Source organism: Erpetoichthys calabaricus, chromosome 18, assembly GCF_900747795.2.
Source record: "Erpetoichthys calabaricus chromosome 18, fErpCal1.3, whole genome shotgun sequence".
Classification (NCBI taxonomy): domain Eukaryota; kingdom Metazoa; phylum Chordata; class Cladistia; order Polypteriformes; family Polypteridae; genus Erpetoichthys; species Erpetoichthys calabaricus.
In genome coordinates this window covers 60,004,534-60,024,279 of record NC_041411.2, presented here as the reverse complement: position 1 = coordinate 60,024,279, position 19,746 = coordinate 60,004,534, and the positions used below count along the sequence as shown (strand labels likewise).

At 41.2% G+C, this 19,746-nt stretch overlaps 2 protein-coding genes across 3 annotated transcripts in view; both read right to left on the bottom strand.

The window, feature by feature from the left end:
* fbln2 (fibulin 2) overlaps nt 1-19,746 on the bottom strand; it is an 890,980-nt gene that overhangs the window by 309,955 nt on the left and 561,279 nt on the right. The window lies entirely within an intron of this gene.
* Nucleotides 1-19,746, bottom strand: part of fbxw12 (F-box and WD repeat domain containing 12) — a 124,284-nt gene that overhangs the window by 5,497 nt on the left and 99,041 nt on the right. Inside the window, exons 6-9 of the mRNA XM_028824318.2 lie at nt 4,160-4,324; nt 1,926-2,136; nt 1,453-1,631; nt 861-985 (exon numbers count right to left, since the gene is read on the bottom strand). Coding sequence (XP_028680151.2) covers nt 861-985; nt 1,453-1,631; nt 1,926-2,136; nt 4,160-4,324 — 680 coding nt within the window. The remainder of the gene's footprint in view (nt 1-860; nt 986-1,452; nt 1,632-1,925; nt 2,137-4,159; nt 4,325-19,746) is intronic.

Below are 19,746 nucleotides of genomic sequence, written 5' to 3'. Positions count from 1 at the left end.
ATTAAATAAAACTCCTCAATGATATACGATACGTATGTTTGTGAGTAGTATATAAACTGTGTTTACATACATAATTTCAACGAATCTTACCTAATAACTAAGAGATAATAACTAAGAGATATATATATATTTGTATAATGCTATATAACTGTACGGAGAATATTTATAAACCATGTGGGAGAGTTTATAAGGACTTAAAATATATAAAAATAACCATATAAACATATGGTTTCTACTTCGCGGATTTTCTTATTTCGCGGGTGGCTCTGGAACGCAACCCCCGCGATGGAGGAGAGATTACTGTACTGTAAATGTTCTCATAAAGTCCACAATCATCTTTCAAAGGAGTATCAAAAAAAGCAAACTTGACTACTTCCCACAGGCAGCAGATGCCAAGCCATAGAACTGTTCACATTCCAGGGTGGCACAGTTGTGCCCAATTTTAATTTATCGTCCAGCCACTGTCTGTATGGATGTTGAACATTCCCCCATGTTTCCTTATTTTCTTCCTCATCCTCAAAAATGTTTGCATAAAGGAGTTTGGTGACCCTAAATTTGCCTCGTATGAAGAAATATGTCATTGGATGAACCTCCTTGATGTGGCCGGGACAGGCTCTGCCATCTTGTAATGGACAAAGTAGGCTCAAAAATTGGATTGATGGTCACATTCTGGGCTTCTGTCAATTGTTAATAGAAAACAAAGATCTCCACACAAGGTATTCATGTAATTACCCACCCAACCCCCCAAAATTCACTTTCTTTATTTTGGCAGTACTAGTAACACAAATATTATTAATGTATTTCACATAACACAAAGTTAAAAAACAGAGATGGAGGTGTTAACTCGCTTGTGATCGTACCTGTGAGTTGTGTGGGATCCTCCCAGTAAGTGATAGCGTCCAACAAGTGTAAGACCTTTTTCCTTTTTCCAGGTTAGCACTCTTAAAGACAAGTCACTGGAAGCAGTAACAACTCTAAAAGAGTCCTTAAAAAAGAAGAATGTGTTAATGTTTATAGACAAAATGACAAAACCAGCATATCAAGAGGTCAGAATCATGATTAAGCGAGAGTGGAAGTGGTGCACTGTTCACATTTCAGCACAAACAAGCCTTTGCAAAACCCACACAGATAAAAAGACAAGTTCAGAATAATGGAGGGATCCATTTTCAGACAGGGACAGTTCAGTTCAGGGTGGCGGTTCTGTCAAACCCTAACAGGAGCACTCGGCTCGCGTGCCAGGTGCTCCAGCTTACAACTGCACAATGAAGTGTACAAATGGTCACCCTTACACCTTTCATAACTTACCAGGTTTTCTCTGCTTTGTAAAGTGCTTGCCTTGTAGATGAACTTTGCAAACTATGCCTGCTAATTCCCGTGTGCCTCAGGTTTCTGTGAACAGACTCGTCTAACAGTTGTGTTGCACATTTTGTCTCGCTGAATGCTCACACTCACCACACACAAGGCTGTAATCGGCTCATTATGATCCTGAAACCTGCCGATTTGTTCACCTGTAATGGTGTACACCCACAGCACCTGCCCCTGGGCAAAGACGATAGTGTCACTTCCACGGGCTTCAAGGATGATTCCAGAAACGGAGTTCAGTTGTGGCTGGAAATGGCCGACCTGCTCAACTAGACAGCAAAACAAGCTCATAATTATCACTTTTAGGTAGCAATTTGTTGAACTACATTGTAAGCAGCAATGTGATAAACATGACAAGATACTTTTTGTATGCCTAGAAGCTGAAATAACTAAAGTGGTAAGGCAGACTTGTTTGCTTTACACGTTGGTACCATTCCTGTGGTTCATTTGCCCACTGGTGGCAAAGAAATAAAACAGTAACTAACACTTCATATGCAAGAAAGACATTCTTAAACGTAAGCATTCACACCTTGATGTAAACCCAACATGTGTCTGGGAAATACCTGCAATTTCCATACCACGCTTGTTTTTTTTGGATTTGATATCAAATGTGGAGAAACTCAAGGCACTCCTGTCAGGAGAACAGTGGGCCATCAGCACCCGGGCAGCTTCACAGGGCAGAAAGCAAGCTTCCTCACATCCAGGTACCGGCAAGGATGACGATAATGGTGGGCAGTCATTTGAGGGGTTACTCAGGTCATCTTTCAAGTAAACCTAAAGAATTACAAAAAAAAGTTTCTGATTTCTCAAGATTTCATATCTCAGTTCATAAAAATAAATGAAGTTTATTATTGAAGTAAAAATGTTAGGTTTGAGTACACAATGGGCGGTCTAGAAATCGAGAGTACACCTTATGAGAAGGATTTAGGAGTCATAGTGGACTCTAAGCTATCGACTTCCCAACAGTGTTCAGAAGCCATTAAGAAGGCTAACAGAATGTGAGGTTATATAGCGCCCTGATGTGTGGAGAACGAGTCCAAGGAGTTTCTGCTCAGGCTTTATAACACACTGGTGAGGCCTCATCTTGAGTACTGTGTGCAGTTTTGGTCTCCAGGCTACAAAAAGGACATAGCAGCACTAGAAAAGTTCCAGAGAAGAGCGACTAGTCTGATTCCAGGGCTACAGGGGTTGAATTATGAGGAAAGATTAAAAGAGCTGAGCCTTTCCGGTTCAAGTAAAAGAAGATTAAAAGGTGACATGATTGAAGTGTTTAAAATTATGAAGGGAATTAGTCCATTTTAAAATGAGTTCATCAACAACATGTGGACACAGTTGGAAGGGTAAATTTCGCACAAACATTAGAAAGTTTTTCTTTACACAAAGAACGATAGACACTTGGAATAAACTACCAAGTAGTCTGGTAGACAGTAAAACTTTCGGTACTTTCAAAACTCGACGATGTTTTTTTGGAAGAAATAAGTGGATAAGACTGGCAAGCTTTGTTGGGCCGAATGGCCTGTTCTCGTCTAGAGTGTTCTAATGTTCTAATAAAAAGGACCAGTGTCTGCCCCTTATGTCCCAAGGCCTGCTGCTCCAGATGACACAGGATTGTGGCACGAGGAGAGGAGTCTCATGGGTAATATTTACTCCACAGTGTGCACTCATAACAGGACTTGAGACAGGCTAATAGTGTCTGTTTGCATATGTAAAAGTTGAAATTTCAAAATGGCACTTGTAAGTTATGCCAATGTTCATTTTTATTAAGAATGACAGTGTGTAACGCTAGAGCCTCATATACCCTGGAGCCAAAGTTCAACTCCCATCCTGGATAACTATTTGTGAGGCGCTATCCCCACGTTGGCCTGGGATTTCTCTGGGCATTCTGGTTTCTTTCCATGTAAACTGCTGAGTGACACTTCTGGTCATTTTCATAGGCTGGCGTCCTCTTTAGTGTTGCCACTTATCTCAAGTCTAATGCTAGGGATCTGTACTGGCAATCGGAAGGTTGCCGGTTCGAATCCCATAAATGTCAAATTAACCTGCAGTTGCTCCGTCCTGGGTATGACGTTGATCTGCATCCAGCCCTGCATGTAGGGCCTCCTACCCGCAGGGAAAAACCTGGGGGTCGGTGGCAGAATTGGCAATCCAGCTACCATAGAAAAACCTCCCACTGTTCCACTCCACCTGAACTAGTGTGGTGCTGAGGTGTCGCCCGTCGCATGGCTGCACTCGGGTCCTAATCTGGGATCTTGAGTTGGGTTGTCGTGTGGTGGGGTCAGCAATGCGCTGTGACAGTGACGCCTGCTCCTAACCTCTAATGCTCCCTGCTGATATCGGGCCCTTTGCAACCATTACTGGGTTTGGAAAATAAATGAATTATATATTTAACTGTTTCAATTTTTTAAATTATATGTACTTGGTTAAATCTAAAGAAATTTCCAGAGCTATATTACCTGGCTATAGGAGGAGGTCACTTTTCAAACCCAGGTCCCTAGAACTTTCATTTGTAAGATTATACAGAATTTTAAAAAATCATGCACAGATGAATAAGGTTAGAAGCTTATAAAAGGAACATAAACCCTAATAAAATATCACTGAATATAAAAAAAAAAAACTGAATATTCTTTTCTGTGAGAAGAAGGTGACGTTAATACAGTAAATTTTGTGTCTTAATTTAGCTTTGAGTGGGGTGCTGAATCTCACACAGGTAGGCAGACAGACAATAATGAACTGACAACTACATGTTGTCGTCCAGAGAATCACTTCCACTATCATTACAAAAAATGGTAAAAGGTACCTTTGCACACAGATTGTGATTTGCTTTTACACCAGTAATTATCCACTGTTTGTCTGGTGAGACAAGTACAAAATGAATTTGTTCTCCAGGAAATGCTTCCACGTGTGACACCTGCGACAGTTCTGGGACAGTGAATGTCCTGAGTACACCATAGTCTGCGCCTGCCTGGAACACAAGAGGAAAAGATATAGCGGGGTTTGGGGAGGGTGGAACTGATAAAATCTGCAAAAGAATCCATATTGTGAAGAATAAGCAATGGAAAGAAGTCAAAAACAAAAAAAATAATGAAAAAGCATTTATGAAAAAAAAAACAACAGCAAACAATATTTCAAAGGCTCTATCCTTCAGAGTTTGGAGGGTAATGTTTCAATGACCATGTTGTTTGAGCTATTCTAGTGTATTTAATACATTTGTACATCGTGAAACAAAGTTACCAAACTGAACTGGACCGTACTTATTTAAATACAAGGAGTGTGATGGGCACTAAGGAGGAGGCGCTACTTCAGGCCCTGTCTACAAATCACTGAGGCCTTGCAAAGTCACTTAATCTGCATGCGCTCTAACTATAATTTATATATATATATATATATATATATATATTTGCCACGGTGCCCTCTTTCAGTTGAGGCACCATGGCGGATTTTTGCCGAATGGCAGACCAACCACAAGCGTTACCTGGTAGGTAACCACCCACACAATTCAGGTCGTCAAGACTCAGACTACGAATGCAATGAATGGAATTACTCCGGACCTACAGGCTGTCAAATAAACGAACCACACACCGTGGCACAGCGTAAAGGGGCTTCGTCTCTGACACTGACGTCTGAGGTTCGATTCCCCGAGAGGGCAGCAGTAGAGTGTGTACGCCTGATGAGCCCAAATGAGGGCGAAACACGTGTCGCGTACTCTTTGCTTTATTTGACAGTAAACTATACAATATATATATATATATATATATATATATATATATATATATATATATATATATATATATATACTGCGGTGGGCTGGCGCCCTACCCGGGGTTTGTTTCCTGCCTTGCGCCCTGTGTTGGCTGGGATTGGCTCCAGCAGACCCCTGTGACCCTGTGTTAGGATATAGCGGGTTGGATAATGTAAGTATATATATATATATATATATACAGTGATCCCCCACTATATCGCGGTTCAGCTATCGCGCCCCCACTACATCGCGGATTTATTAATACTATTATTATTACTAGGGGGCTCTGCCCCCTGCTCGCTTCGCTCGCCCACCCCTGGGTTTGGTTTACCAGATGAACAATTTAAAGAGATTGTTATTTTCATGGGAATTGTTACAAATGCATTATTTTCATTTTTACTTTAAAACTTTTGTAAAAACAATATTTGTCCTTTATTTCCTGCCCCGGGCAAGGTTAAATCTCTTTCTCGCAGCACTCCTTGCATTGTGAAGGGGGGGTCTGAATGCACACTAAAGAGATGCGATCGGTTCAGCTGGTGTCTTGCTGCTGCTACTGGCCAGCTGTGTGTTGTGCTTGTTGCGCTTTGCGTCAATCACTTAAAAGCCTGTACAGCAGCTGTCCTTTTGCCACTTCGCGTCTATGCCACTCTCTTTGTGAAGGGGGGCAGCTGAATGCACGCTAAGCAAAGGTGTACAGATCAGCTACTGGCTTTGTGCTGCTGCTTCTACCAAGATGCCTGTTCTGCTTGCCGCTCTGCACGTTCTGAAGGAGGTGGAGGGGGGGTGAGGGCTGAACGCACACTAAGGAGAAGTGCTCGGATCATCTGCTGCATGTTCTGCTTCTCGCCAAAAGCATTCCAAAAACTGCTAGATTAGATGTCACTGAACTTGTTTTAAATTGTTTGTAAGTAGGGCGTGTCGTCAAAGTGTCTATTCGAGATGATCTGGTTTCGATCGCTTCGCTCAAACCCCCCCTCGCTCCACGGAGGCACACTACGCTCCTGCCTCTTCGTGTTGTGAAGAAAGGAGCTGAATGCACGCTAAGGAGAAGTGGACTTTGTGCTGGCTTTCTGCAGCTTCTGCCAAGATGCTTGTTCTGCTTGTCGCTCTGCACGTCAATCATTTAAAAGCCTGTACAGCAGCTGTCCTTCCGTCTCACTGCCTTGTCTTGCGTGATGTTAAAATGTTTCATAATAGAGAGATGTTACTCATATCCTTATCCCGACATCCACTTATCATATGTGTTTACAAAGAGTGTTTTAATAAGTTTACACATGTTTCAAGCGTGTGGGAGGGGTATTTTAAGGCTTAAACTATAAAAAAAATGTTTATTTATATGGTCTTTCTATATCGGGAATTTTCACCTTTTGCTGATGGGTCTGGAACGTAACTTCCACGATAGGCGGGGGATCACTGTATATATATATCTCTGTGTGTGTGCATGTGTGCAATTGCAGTCTAAGCTGTTTTGTAAAGGGATCCATAGAACATTAAAATTCAATTCTGACTAATTCATGAAGATCAAGAATTAAGGTTTTAACCTAGCATCAGTTTCCAAAGCACATTTAGAATCACAACTCGTCAGTTTCCTTCTTCTGATAAGCCTGTTTCTCCACAGGACTCTTCTAGTTCATTCACTAGATTCTCATTGCTGAGAGAAACACAATTTGCATTATAATTGTTCCACCTAATGGCCATTATTGGAATTACTAGAATAAACCAATCAAAGTCCACTAATCAGACCTCACATGAAGACCACACTACTTGGTAATGTATACCATGTGTCTATGGGTTTTTTGTGTGAAGAAAGACTTTCTAACATTTGTCCAAAATCTTCCCTTAATGAGTTTCTAACTGTGTCCTTGTGTTTTTACTAAAATATATATTTTAAAGTAACAGCTAGGATCCACTGTACTAATTTTAATTTTAAACACTTCAATCTCTTAAATCCCATTTGCTTAAACTGGAAAGATACGACTCCTTCCATCTTTTCTCAAAGCTCATACATTATCTTGCAGTTCTGGAATCAGTCTACTGTAATTGCTTTGCTATGAATTTTATCTATTGCTGCTGTGTCTTTTTTGTTATAGAAAGACCATAACTGTACAAAACATTAAAGGTGAGGCCATACTAGTGCATTATATAGCTTAAGCATAACTTCGATTAACTTGCACTACACAAATTGTGCTACTGTACATAAACGAACATCCTATTAGCCTTCTTCATCACTTCTGTACACTTCTCACAAGATGTACTTTCAAGTTTTAAGTCTCCCACTGTATATCCAAATCTAACATTTCTACTTTCTACATGTAATATCTTACATTTACATGCATTAGATTTCATATACCACAAATCGACCAAAGTCTATATGCTCTCCAGGATCCTCTGCAACAATTTAGCTTATTCTTATCCCTTCCAACTAGTCTGGTATCACCTACCAACTTAACCTGCTTGATGTTTATATTCTTATCTAGGTCATTTACATATATTAGAAAGAGCAGTGACTCCAGCACTGATTTTTCAGGGACACCCTGTGTTAGGATATAGCGCAGGGGTCTTCAAACTATGGCCCGTGGGTCAGATATGGCCCTCCAAGGTCATTTACCTGACCCCGCCAAGCCGAGCCATCTTCAATACGCTGAGGCAGACATGTAGTAACTATGGGCGAGGACGCACCCACCCCAAAAAAGTAACAGCCATTGTGCATCCTTTTGGAAACAATAATGTCAAGGAAAAGAAAAATTGACTCAGAGTGCGGAATATTCAAAGAACAGTGGACATACGATTACTTTTTCACGCAGTGCAAGGAGAGAGCTGTTTGTCTGGTGAGCAAGGAGTCAGTGACTGTGTTCAAGGAATAAATACAATTTGCGTCGACACTATGAAACTCGACATAAAGACAAATATGATTGTTTGGTCAGACAAGTGAGAAAAGACAAAATATTAAAACTGAAAAATGGATCGACAACTCAGCAAAATGCTTTCGTGAAGCAGAAGCAGCTAAATATTTCATCACTGCGAGCAAGTTTTCAAGTTGCCAAGCTAATAGCACTGGTAGACCATTCATAGAGGGAGAATTTGTTAAAGAATGCCTTCTTTCTGTTGCCAAAGAGATATGTCCAGAGAAGGCTGATTTATTTAGTACAGTGAGTCTTTCAGGACCTACAATTACACGAAGGATTGAAGAAATGGGGGACAATTTGCATCAGCTTTTGCAAAACTCCTCAAAAAAACTTTGCTATTTTTCATTGGCGCTCAATGAAAGCAATGATGTTCGTGATTCTGCACAACTTCTAATTTTCATTCGTGATACAAATGATCATTTCGAAGTCACAGAGGAGCTTGCTGCACTGCAAAGCATCAAAGGAACAACAACAGGAGAGGATATCTATTTAAAGGTTTGCCAAACTGTGAATGATTTGGAGCTGGACTGGGCTAAACTAGCCAATGTGACATCTGATGGTGCTCCTCGCATCGTGGGGTCTATGAAAGAAGTGGTTGCACATATTAACCAAGAGATGGACAAACACAACCATTCACGTCCAACAGCCATACACTGCCTGATCCACCAACAAGTGCTATGTTGTAAATCACTGAAGTGGGACTCTGTCATGAAAGTTGTGGTGTCCTGTGTTAACTTCATTAGGGCTCATGCACTAAACCACAGACAGTTTCAGGAATTTCTGTCTGAGCTGAATGTTGCCTATGAAGATATTCTGTACCACACAGAAGTCTGTTGGCTGAGTCAAAGGAGAGCTTTGAAACGTTTTTATGATCATAGGTTTCTGCTTTCAAAAAACAAAGAAGTACCAGAGCTTAAAGATGCAGAATGGAAATGGCACCTTGCCTTTCTGACAGATGTAACAGAGCTACTCAACAGTTTCAATGTGCAACTTCAAGGAAAGGGGAAGCTCATCTGTGATATGTATTCCACATGTAAAAGCATTTGAAGTAAAATTGGACCTCCTCATTAAACAAGTGAAAACTTCTGCCATCTCCCCATTACTCAAAAGCTGTTGGCTGAGAAACCAACAGTTGCATTCCCAAACAAAAAAATGTGTGGATTCACTGGAAATGTTATAAAGTGAGTTTCAAATGAGATTTAAAGAGCTTCACCTCCATGAACAGGACATACAGCTTTTCCAGAACCCATTTTCTGTTTACATTGAAATTGTTGATCCGATTTACCAAATGGAACTGTCTGAACTACAGAATTGTGACTCTCTGAAAGACACTTTCAAGTTAAGCAGCCTTACAAATTTCTATGCATCTCTCCCCTCTGACACATATCTTAATCTCAGGAACCATGCACTTAAAATGGCAACCATCTTTGGCAGCACCTATGTCTGTGAACAGACATTTTTCCAAATGAAACATCTGAAATCTCCAACCAGATCCAGACTAACTGATGCACACTTGCATCACTTGTTACGACTGGCAGTGACAAACATGGAACCGGACATTGACTATCTCATCAGCCAAAAGCAGGCCCACACTTCTCATTGAAATACTGGAAAGTTTATGTTGGTTAAAATTGTTCTTCATTTTAAATATTGTATTGTTCTTTCATGTTTTTTGCACTACAAATAAGATATGTGCAGTGTGCATGGGAATTCATTCATGTTTTTTTTTTTTAAATTATAGTCTGGCCCCTAAACAGTCTGAGGGACCGTGAACTGTCCTCCTGTTTAAAAAGTTTGAGGACCCCTGATATAGCGGGTTGGTAAATGACTGACTGACTGACTGACAAAAAAGTTGCCTCCACCCCCTTTGCTTCTAATAATTTACCTGTGATGCATGTTAAGCTCACTGACCTATAGTTACTTGGATCAGCCAGACCACCCTTTTACTAATATTTGCTTGCTTCTAGTCTTTAGGAATTTTGCTCATTTACAGAGACTTTTGAAGAATATATGCCAAGGGTTTATAAACAGTATGTACTTCACTAACTTCCTTAAGCACTAGAGTACAAGTGTTATTTGGCCCTGGTGATTTGTTAGACTGTAGCCTATTTAATCTAAGCAGCACATCTCCCTCTACACTTTCCACATCAGCAAGTAGTTAGTAGTTCCCTTAATAGTTCCTGTTACTTTTGGGAGGTTATTGACTTCTTCAAAAGTATAAACCTGACAAAAATGTACATTCAAATCATTTGCTATTTAACTGTCTGTACATACTTTATACTCCTCACATCCTCCTTGACTGTTATCTTATTACTAAAATACTGAACCAATCTCTTTGGATCACTTTTTCTGCAACATTTCTCTCTAACTGCCTTTTATTCTTCCTTTTTAAACCGTTGTTGTTATGCTCTAATATGTCCTACATTAGCAGTGGATTTATTAGTCTTACATGTCTTATACAACTGCTTTTTTCTTTAAAACTTCAATTTTTAGCTTCTTACTTAACCACCATGGAGTTCTCTTAATATATAAAACATTTACATGTAAAACACTTTTAAACCTGCTCTCAACAAACTATTAAATTACGCACTTATCTCAATTTATTTAGGCTTTATTGTTTCAGCTCATAATTTGCACTACTTAAATTAAACTCAATTGTTTTAGTTTTTATAATATGTACTCTGCCAAAACATTGCTAAATGCACCATATTATGATCACTAGATTCTAATTGTTCCAACACAGCTATCCCCTGAATTCTATCCTTATTCTTACACAATACTAAATCTAGACACACTTCGCTTTGCATAAGACTTAACATACTATGTTAAACAGTCACTGATGACATCCAAAAACTCCTGTTCTTGTGCTCAGCTAGCTAGCCCAGTTAATATATTTGGATAATTAAAGTCTCCCCTCTGAACTTTCTTTTTTCAACATTATTAAAAACAAGTAAATTGATACTCTGCATTGAGGGTCTATGACACACTTCTGATTAGGCCTTGATATCGAGTGCTATCTAGTTGAATCCAAATATCCTCACTAAACTGTTGATCACCTAAGTGAAGAAGACTTGCATTCAGATCACTTTTAACACAAATGGAAAGTCACCCACCTTAGACATTTATACACTTATAAATCCCAAAGTCTTTTATTTAGGCAAGTCAACGTTACTCCTATTATATTATAGTTATGTGCAACTACATATAACTTCAACTCACTTATTTTATTCTTAAAAAGTTTTATTGCTTTAATTACTTTACTTTGGCTTCTGAACAGTATGCTAGACCTTTCAAAGATATTTTCTATATTTCTATTTATACTACTGCTTTCCCCTTCATGTGAAGATATAAAACTGGCTTTTCCTAAACTCCCTGTTCCTGTATTCCCTAGTTTAAACAATCCTTAACTAATCTACTCATACACCTCACCAATACATTCTTTTCAAATGTAACGTGATGGTGAAACAAATCCATTCCATTCCAACAGAAGTCCAAATGCCCTATAAATGTTTGTCTCTCTATCTTACACCAAGGTCTGAGCCAAGCATTAAGCCTTCTCATTTCTCAGTCTTACCAGAACTGGCACGTGACACAGGCAGAACTTCAAAGAAGCCAACCTTGTCAGTTCTTCATCTTAGCACCTAACTTTAAATTTCTTTCTTTAAACTTATGTTGCAAAACTGACAGGCAACTGGATCCACCACACTCCGCCTAAGAGCCTATCCATCCTTCCAAGGAGGTCTCTTATCTGTGAACCTGGTAGGTAACATACTGGATGAGTCTTTGTGTATGGAGCAAACCTGCACTTCAATCCTCCTAATGAGTGAATCCCCCACTATAACTAATAGCTGGGGCTCCTTGTCCCTACCTAGCACCTCAGAGTTACCTGTGTCACCATTCAGCTCAGGAAGGTCCTGAAAACTGTTGGAAGGCTCAAACTTTGGGGATGATTACGTTGAACAGCATGAACCACTTGCCTTGTGCTAGGGGTGGGCGGTATGACCAAAATTCTATATCACGGTATTTTTCTAAATTATCCCGGTTTCACGGTATTAGACGGTATTTTTTTCTCCATGCATGACTGGATGTTAACCACATTTTCCACTACAATTACTGCAGTAGACTGGCTAAGAATAACCTATTCCATTGTTATGAGAATTATACACTGTACAAAAAAACATTTTAATGTGCACACAAGTATTAATACAGGTTTGCATGGCCCCATAAAGTGATAAGTTTTCAAGGGGGTGACACTAATGAAGAGAAGGAATTACATTGCATGACAGTTGCAGTCAAAATATAGAACCTTTTTATTCAACAAATTTTGCAAAAACTTAAACTATGATTTTGACAACATATTTTCAACCATCCAAAGAGGCATTTAGACTTAGTAAAATATCCAGAGGTGCTTGTCAAAAGTTGTATTGCACTGAACATGTCTTAGAAAAGTAATAAATAGTAAATATTTTTTGTGAACCAACTACACTTTCTGTTAATGTTAACAATCTCTGTCCACTGACACGTTAAAGTGACTTTTTCAACAACTTTACCATCAATAAACTGCATAATATTTAAACTAATAAATAATAACAATAAAATAAATAATAGTATTATTACTGATAGCTGCACTATTACTTCAAGACTTCAAGCCCAGGTGCATTACACAGTATTCACCAAATTAAAATAAAATAAAATAAAACAAGTGCAACTTTGTGATGACATCCTTACCAACTGTACCATCATTTAGGCAAACTGCATTAATATGGACTTTGCTTCAAGCTAAGCTATATACATAAATAAAATAACTGCAACTTGCATTTACTGTACTGTATAATGCTATTTGTGGTATGGCCCTACGGAAGTGCATTAGGGCCACGGTGGAGAAAAAAAAAATACAGTAAAGAGGGAAGAAAAAAAACAAACTACCGGTATATGTCAAGATTAAAGTCGACATGCTGACTTTATTCTCGACATTTCCACTTTAATTTTGACGCTTATGTCAAGATTAAAGTCGACATTTCCACTTTATTTTCATAGTTTACTTCATAATTAACGTAGAATGTCATAAACTAAACTTCATCCTAAAATCAATGTTTAATTTACTTGATTTTCTCAAACCCCGTCATAAGTTAATGCAGCACATTAAATGCTTTGTGTTGTGTTCCCCGACCCAGTTGTTAATCACTACGCTTCTTAAACTGACTTCCTATGCACTAAGAGGAGGCAGCAATCACCGCACAGAATCCATTCATTTCATGGTATTCCTGCTCTCTAAAAATTTAGAATGCTAAGATAAATACTTGATATCATTTTCATGATGAAATGCATTAAAGCAGGTATTAAACAAGCACGGTAGTGAGGCGGTAGTGCTGCTCCCTGGCAGTAAGGGGTCCCCAGGTGTACGTTCAGTGTAGAGACCTTTATGGCAGGTGTGACGAGGCTCCAAAAAACTGGATGTATGAATGGGTATCGCACAGGTTTTAACTTAAATATTGTGTAAATGTTGGGTTTGTGATCTGGTGGTCGGAGACACGAACACAGAATTCAATGCATGTTCTTCTGAGCGGACTGTCTTTATTGTACCCGTGCTGTCTGACTGACGTACCAAAACCCCAGTTCCTATCCTTCCTTTTACTTTCTCCACATAACCAATCACCACACGATAAACGTCTTTGTGAAATTGAAACTAGTTATAAACTTAGCCCACGGAGTGTTCAAAACTAAAAAAATCTTATATTCCCTGCTCTGCTCTCCAATAAATGAAAGTTATCGCAAATATACTAATAACCCAATTGTGCTTTACTCACTCAGAATATGGAACTAAATTAGAAAGCATTTTAAGATGGAAAATCTTTTATCAGTGGCACCTCTGCAAGAGAACCACCTCTTTCAACCTTCGCAAGTATATCCAGTTTTTAATACCTGGAAAAGTTTTGGGATTAAAATGCTCAGAGATCTTTATATAGACAACATATTTACATCTTTTGAACAATTACGTTCAAAATTCAACCTCCCAGCTACACATTTCTTTCACTATCTTCAAATTAGAAATTTTGTTAAACAGAAATTGCCCGATTTCCCCCACCTTGCACCCTCCACAATGCTGGAAAAAATACTGCTCAATTTCGAGGAAACAAACACTATTTCCGCAATATATAAAATCTTATTAGAGTCCCTACCTTTCAAAGATCCAAGAGGACATTGGGAAGAAGATCTCTTAATAAATATATCAGAAAAGGAGTGGAAGGTAGCAAAGCAGAGAATTCACTCGAGTTCTATATGCGCAAAGCATAGAATTATTCAACTAAAAATTATATATCGAGCCCATCTGTCTCACTTAAAACTGTCCAAAATGTTTCCAGGGCAGGATCCAACCTGCGAGCGCTGCAACCAAGCTCCTGCCTCACTGGGTCACATGTTCTGGGCCTGCACCAAATTAACATCATTTTGGACAAAAATTTTTAAGTGCCTCTCAGACAGCCTTGGTATCACAATCCCTCCTAACCCACTAACAGCTGTGTTCGGTGTTCTTCCAGATGGACTTGAATTGGAGAAGGACAAGCAAATGGTGACTGCATTCACTACACTTTTGGCACGCAGACTTATTTTGTTAAATTGGAAGAATCCTAATTCTCCTCTTATAAGTCAGTGAGAAACCGATGTTTTATATTATTTGAAATTGGAAAAAATCAAATTTTCAGTTAGAGGATCTGTACAAAATTTTTTCAAAACATGGCAGGATTAATTCAATATTATTTTAGAATAAGAGAAATAACTATTATTGCATTTAACTCCCTTCTCCATCTCTTATTTACATAGATATTTACTTCTCCCCTTCTTTTGTTTAATGTTGCCTTATTAAAAAGCCTAAAGCAATTTTCCTTTAGCTAAGCTCTCCTTCTCAGGGGTGGGGTTTGATTAGTCTTCAAATTTGTTGGGTTATAAATTGATCTGTTTGTATGGAATGATTACAATGAAAATTAATAAAATAAAAATATTAAAAAAAAAAAAAAAAAAAAAAGAAATTGATAAAAAAATCTTCGTTATACATGTTTAATTATGCCATCCATTCAGGGTTGCGCCCATCCCAGCAAACATTGTGTGCAAGGCAGGAGAAAATCCTGAACGAGTCGCCAGCACATCGCAGGGTGAATACGAGCAACACATACACTAGCAGGGTCAATATAGCATAACACAATCCCACATCTTACATGACTTTGAAAGGAAACTGAAGCACGGCGAGTAAACCCACCAGAAAAACATGCAAATTCAAAGCAGTGAACACCCAGGACCCCTTTGCTGCGAGGCAGCAGTGTAACCTCCATGATTAATACCCGCTTTAATGCATTTCATCATGAAAATGATATCAAGTATTTATCTTAGCATTCTAAATGTTCTGAGAGCAGGAATATCATGAAGTGAATGTATTCTGTGCGGCGATCACTGCGGGTGCCTCCTCAGTACAAGAGGAAGTAAGTTTAAGAAGCATGTACTCGATTAACATGGCTCGGGGAACACTTAACACAGAGCATTTAATGTGCTATATAACTTATGACAGGGTTTGAGAAAATGTAGTAAATTAAATATTCATTTTACGATGTTCTACTTTAATGGCAAATTACGAGAATAAAGTCAAGATGTCGACTTTAATCTTGACATAAACGGCGAGAATAAAGTAGAAATGTCGAGAATAAAGTCAACATGTCGTCACACTATTACACAGTACCCAGGTACATTACACAGTATTGAAAACAAATAAAACAAGTACAACTTGGCTTGCAGTATTATCCAGTAGTACAGAAACAGTATTTACATATTTGAACATAACAGTCCACATCTGACCTTTTAAAACCGAAGCATCTCCAGATAACGGACGCGACTCCTTTTTTTCGGCAAAAGTTATTCTGTGTCATCATGTTCAACTTTATCATCTGCTACAGCTTCAGTTTCAGTTTCGGAATGTTCTCTATCCATTTTCAGAGTGCAATACCTACACTACCACTACCTATTTAGCGGTGTAGCAGTGAAAAATAGCCCCCGTGCAACACCGCTGTGATTAGCGGTGTAGCAGTGAAAAAGGTCCCCACTTGAACAGTTTCCCGCTGCGTCACATTTCCGAACGTTGTTTAGGCAATTTAAACCGGTGTTGCGGTATAACAAAAATCCATATCATAACAAAAATTAAAAACGGTTTTTGGTATGAACCGGTATACCGCCCAGCACTACCTTGTGCATACATCCAACTGTAATCCGTCTGTTTCTGATGACTATCTGGAGTACGAGATCTTGTGTAAACAAGATTTCCTGCTTATGCATGACTCTGATTATCCCATAGCAAAGAGATGCTTGTGTTTTACATATTGTGAACACCAGACTGGATGACTTAATATGTGGAGTAATGTGAGATTTTTTTCATGGGTGTTTTTGATATTGTTTCCTTTTGTCCAGTATTGTGCTCCTTATACACCTATTCTATCAGAAAGGTTGCTATCTTCATCCTCCATTGAAAACACGAGAGGAAAAGTTTCTTTCGACCATCACTATAAATCATATGGGGTAAGTCATGTATAAAACATTTCATTTTTGGGTGGAGTACTCCTTTAAGACAGAAGATAAAGGACAGGCATTATTATACTACTATACAATAATATTTTTGGATACACCACCACTACAACATAAAAACTGTTAAATGGCCAAGGCTCCAGTTATCTATTATAACTTATTAATATATACAAAGTGAAGTGATCACAAGATGTTGGTCTACTAAAGATTTTAAGATACTAGTGATTAATGAAACAACAGTGGTGTAGGACAGATTGGCATTACACATTTTTCGTTTTTTATAGGATACATGTCTTTTGCTTAAGAGGCAGCTGCCAGCCTTCTTTCACAATTGACTTCAGCTGAAGTGTAAGTTTTTTCCTCACAATACCCATCTTTGGACTGCAACTTCTGGGTCAATCACAGCAAACTGACCACTACAGATGTCTCCATGATGCACCATTTCAACAGTTAGTCAGTGAACAAAGAGCAATAATTCAACCAAAGGCAACCTCGAAGGACAAAACCCAGCACCAATTAACAAACAAAAGGTTGGGTTAAAGTGCAATCAAGAAACTAATAACAAAACACCCATTCCTTACTTTGCAATCTATCACAAGCACTAGATCTTGTCTCCCTATGCTCTCTGCCTGGCCTTAACTTCTGCTCTGCAGCAGGACCCCCTACTGCCCAGGGTGAGGAAGCAACAAAGGCTATCTATACCATCTGTAACAGAAATATGGGTGCCACATGAGTCTAAACCTTGGTAAAGAAAAGCAAGGTGCACAAGCAAGAAAGACTTTATGTAAAGCAACATGTTAGTCCTTCCCATGGGCTCACCACCTATGGGAGGGGCCAAGGAGGTCGGGTGCAGTGTGAGTTGGGTGGTGGCTGAAGGCGGGGACCTTGGCGGTCCGATCCTCGGCTACAGAAACTGGCTCTTGGGACGTGGAATGTCACCTCTCTGAAGGGGAAGGAGCCTGAGCTAGTGCGCGAAGTTGAGAGGTTCCGGCTAGATATAGTCGGACTCACCTCGACGCACAGCTTGGACTCTGGAACCAATCTCCTTGAGAGGGGCTGGACTCTCTACCACTCTGGAGTTGCCCCCGGTGAGAGGCGCCGAGCAGGTGTGGGTATACTTATTGCCCCCCAACTTGGAGCCTGTACATTGGGGTTTACCCCGGTGGACGAGAGGGTAGCCTCCCTTCGCCTTCGGGTGGGGGGACGGGTCCTAACTGTTGTTTGTGCGTATGCACCGAACAGCAGTTCGGAGTACCCACCCTTTTTGGAGTCCCTGGAGGGGGTGCTAGAGGGCATACCTTCTGGGGACTCCCTCGTTCTGCTGGGAGACTTCAATGCTCACGTGGGCAATGACAGTGAGACCTGGAAGGGCGTGATTGGGAGGAATGGCCCCCCTGATCTGAACCCGAGCGGTGTTTTGTTATTGGACTTCTGTGCTCGTCACGGATTGTCCATAACGAACACCATGTTCAAGCATAGGGGTGTTCATATGTGCACTTGGCACCAGGACACCCTAGGCCTCAGTTCGATGATCGACTTTGTGGTCGTGTCGTCGGACTTGCGGCCACATGTCTTGGACACTCGGGTGAAGAGAGGGGCGGAGCTGTCAACTGATCACCACCTGGTGGTGAGTTGGCTTCGATGGTGGGGGAGGATGCCGGTCAGGCGTGGTAGGCCCAAACGTGTTGTGAGGGTCTGCTGGGAACGTCTGGCAGAGCCCCCTGTCAGAAGTAGCTTCAACTCCCACCTCCGGCAGAACTTCGACCACATCCCGAGGGAGGTGGGGGACATTGAGTCCGAATGGGCCATGTTCCGTGCCTCTATTGTTGAGGCAGCTGACCGGAGCTGTGGCCGTAAGGTGGTCGGTGCCTGTCGTGGCGGCAATCCCCGAACCCGCTGGTGGACACCGGCGGTGAAGGATGCCGTCAAGCTGAAGAAGGAGTCCTACAGGACCCTTTTGTCCTGTGGGACCCCGGAGGCAGCTGATAGGTACTGGCAGGCCAAGCGGAATGCGGCTTTGGTGGTTGCTGAGGCAAAAACTCGGGCGTGGGAGGAGTTTGGGGAGGCCATGGAGAATGACTTTCGGACGGCTTCGAGGAGATTCTGGTCCACCATCCGGCGTCTCAGGAAGGGGAAGCAGTGCAGTGTCAACACTGTGTATGGTGGGGATGGTGCGCTGCTGACCTCGACTCGGGACGTTGTGGGTCGGTGGGGGGAATACTTCGAAGACCTCCTCAATCCCATTAACATGCCTTCCAATGAGGAAGCAGAGCCTGGGGACTCAGAGGTGGGCTCCCCCATCTCTGGGACTGAGGTCACCGAGGTGGTCAAAAAACTCCTTGGTGGCAGGGCCCCGGGGGTGGATGAGATACGCCCGGAGTTCCTCAAGGCTCTGGATGTTGTAGGACTGTCTTGGCTGACACGCCTCTACAACATCGCATGGACATCAGGGACAGTGCCTCTGGATTGGCAGACCGGGGTGGTGGTCCCCCTCTTTAAGAAGGGGGATCGGAGGGTGTGTTCCAACTACAGAGGGATCACACTCCTCAGCCTCCCTGGAAAAGTCTATTCAGGGGTCCTGGAGAGGAGGGTCCGTCGGATAGTCGAGCCTCGGATTCAGGAGGAACAGTGTGGTTTTCGTCCTGGTCGCGGAACAGTGGACCAGCTCTATACCCTTAGCAGGGTCCTGGAGGGTGCATGGGAGTTTGCCCAACCAGTCTACATGTGTTTTGTGGACTTAGAAAAGGCATTCGACCGTGTCCCTCGGGGAATCCTGTGGGGGGTACTCCGAGAGTATGGGGTACCGGCCCCCCTGATAAGGGCTGTTCAGTCCCTGTACGATCGGTGCCAGAGCTTGGTCCGCATTGCCGGCAGTAAGTCGAACCCGTTTCCAGTGAGAGTTGGACTCCGCCAGGGCTGCCCTTTGTCACCGATTCTGTTCATAACTTTTATGGACAGAATTTCTAGGCGCAGCCAGGGTGTTGAGGGGGTCCGGTTTGGTGGGCTCAGGATTGGGTCACTGCTTTTTGCAGATGATGTTGTCCTGTTTGCTTCATCAGGCCGTGATCTTCAGCTCTCTCTGGATCGGTTCGCAGCCGAGTGTGAAGCGGCTGGGATGAGAATCAGCACCTCCAAATCCGAGACCATGGTCCTCAGCCGGAAAAGGGTGGAGTGCCC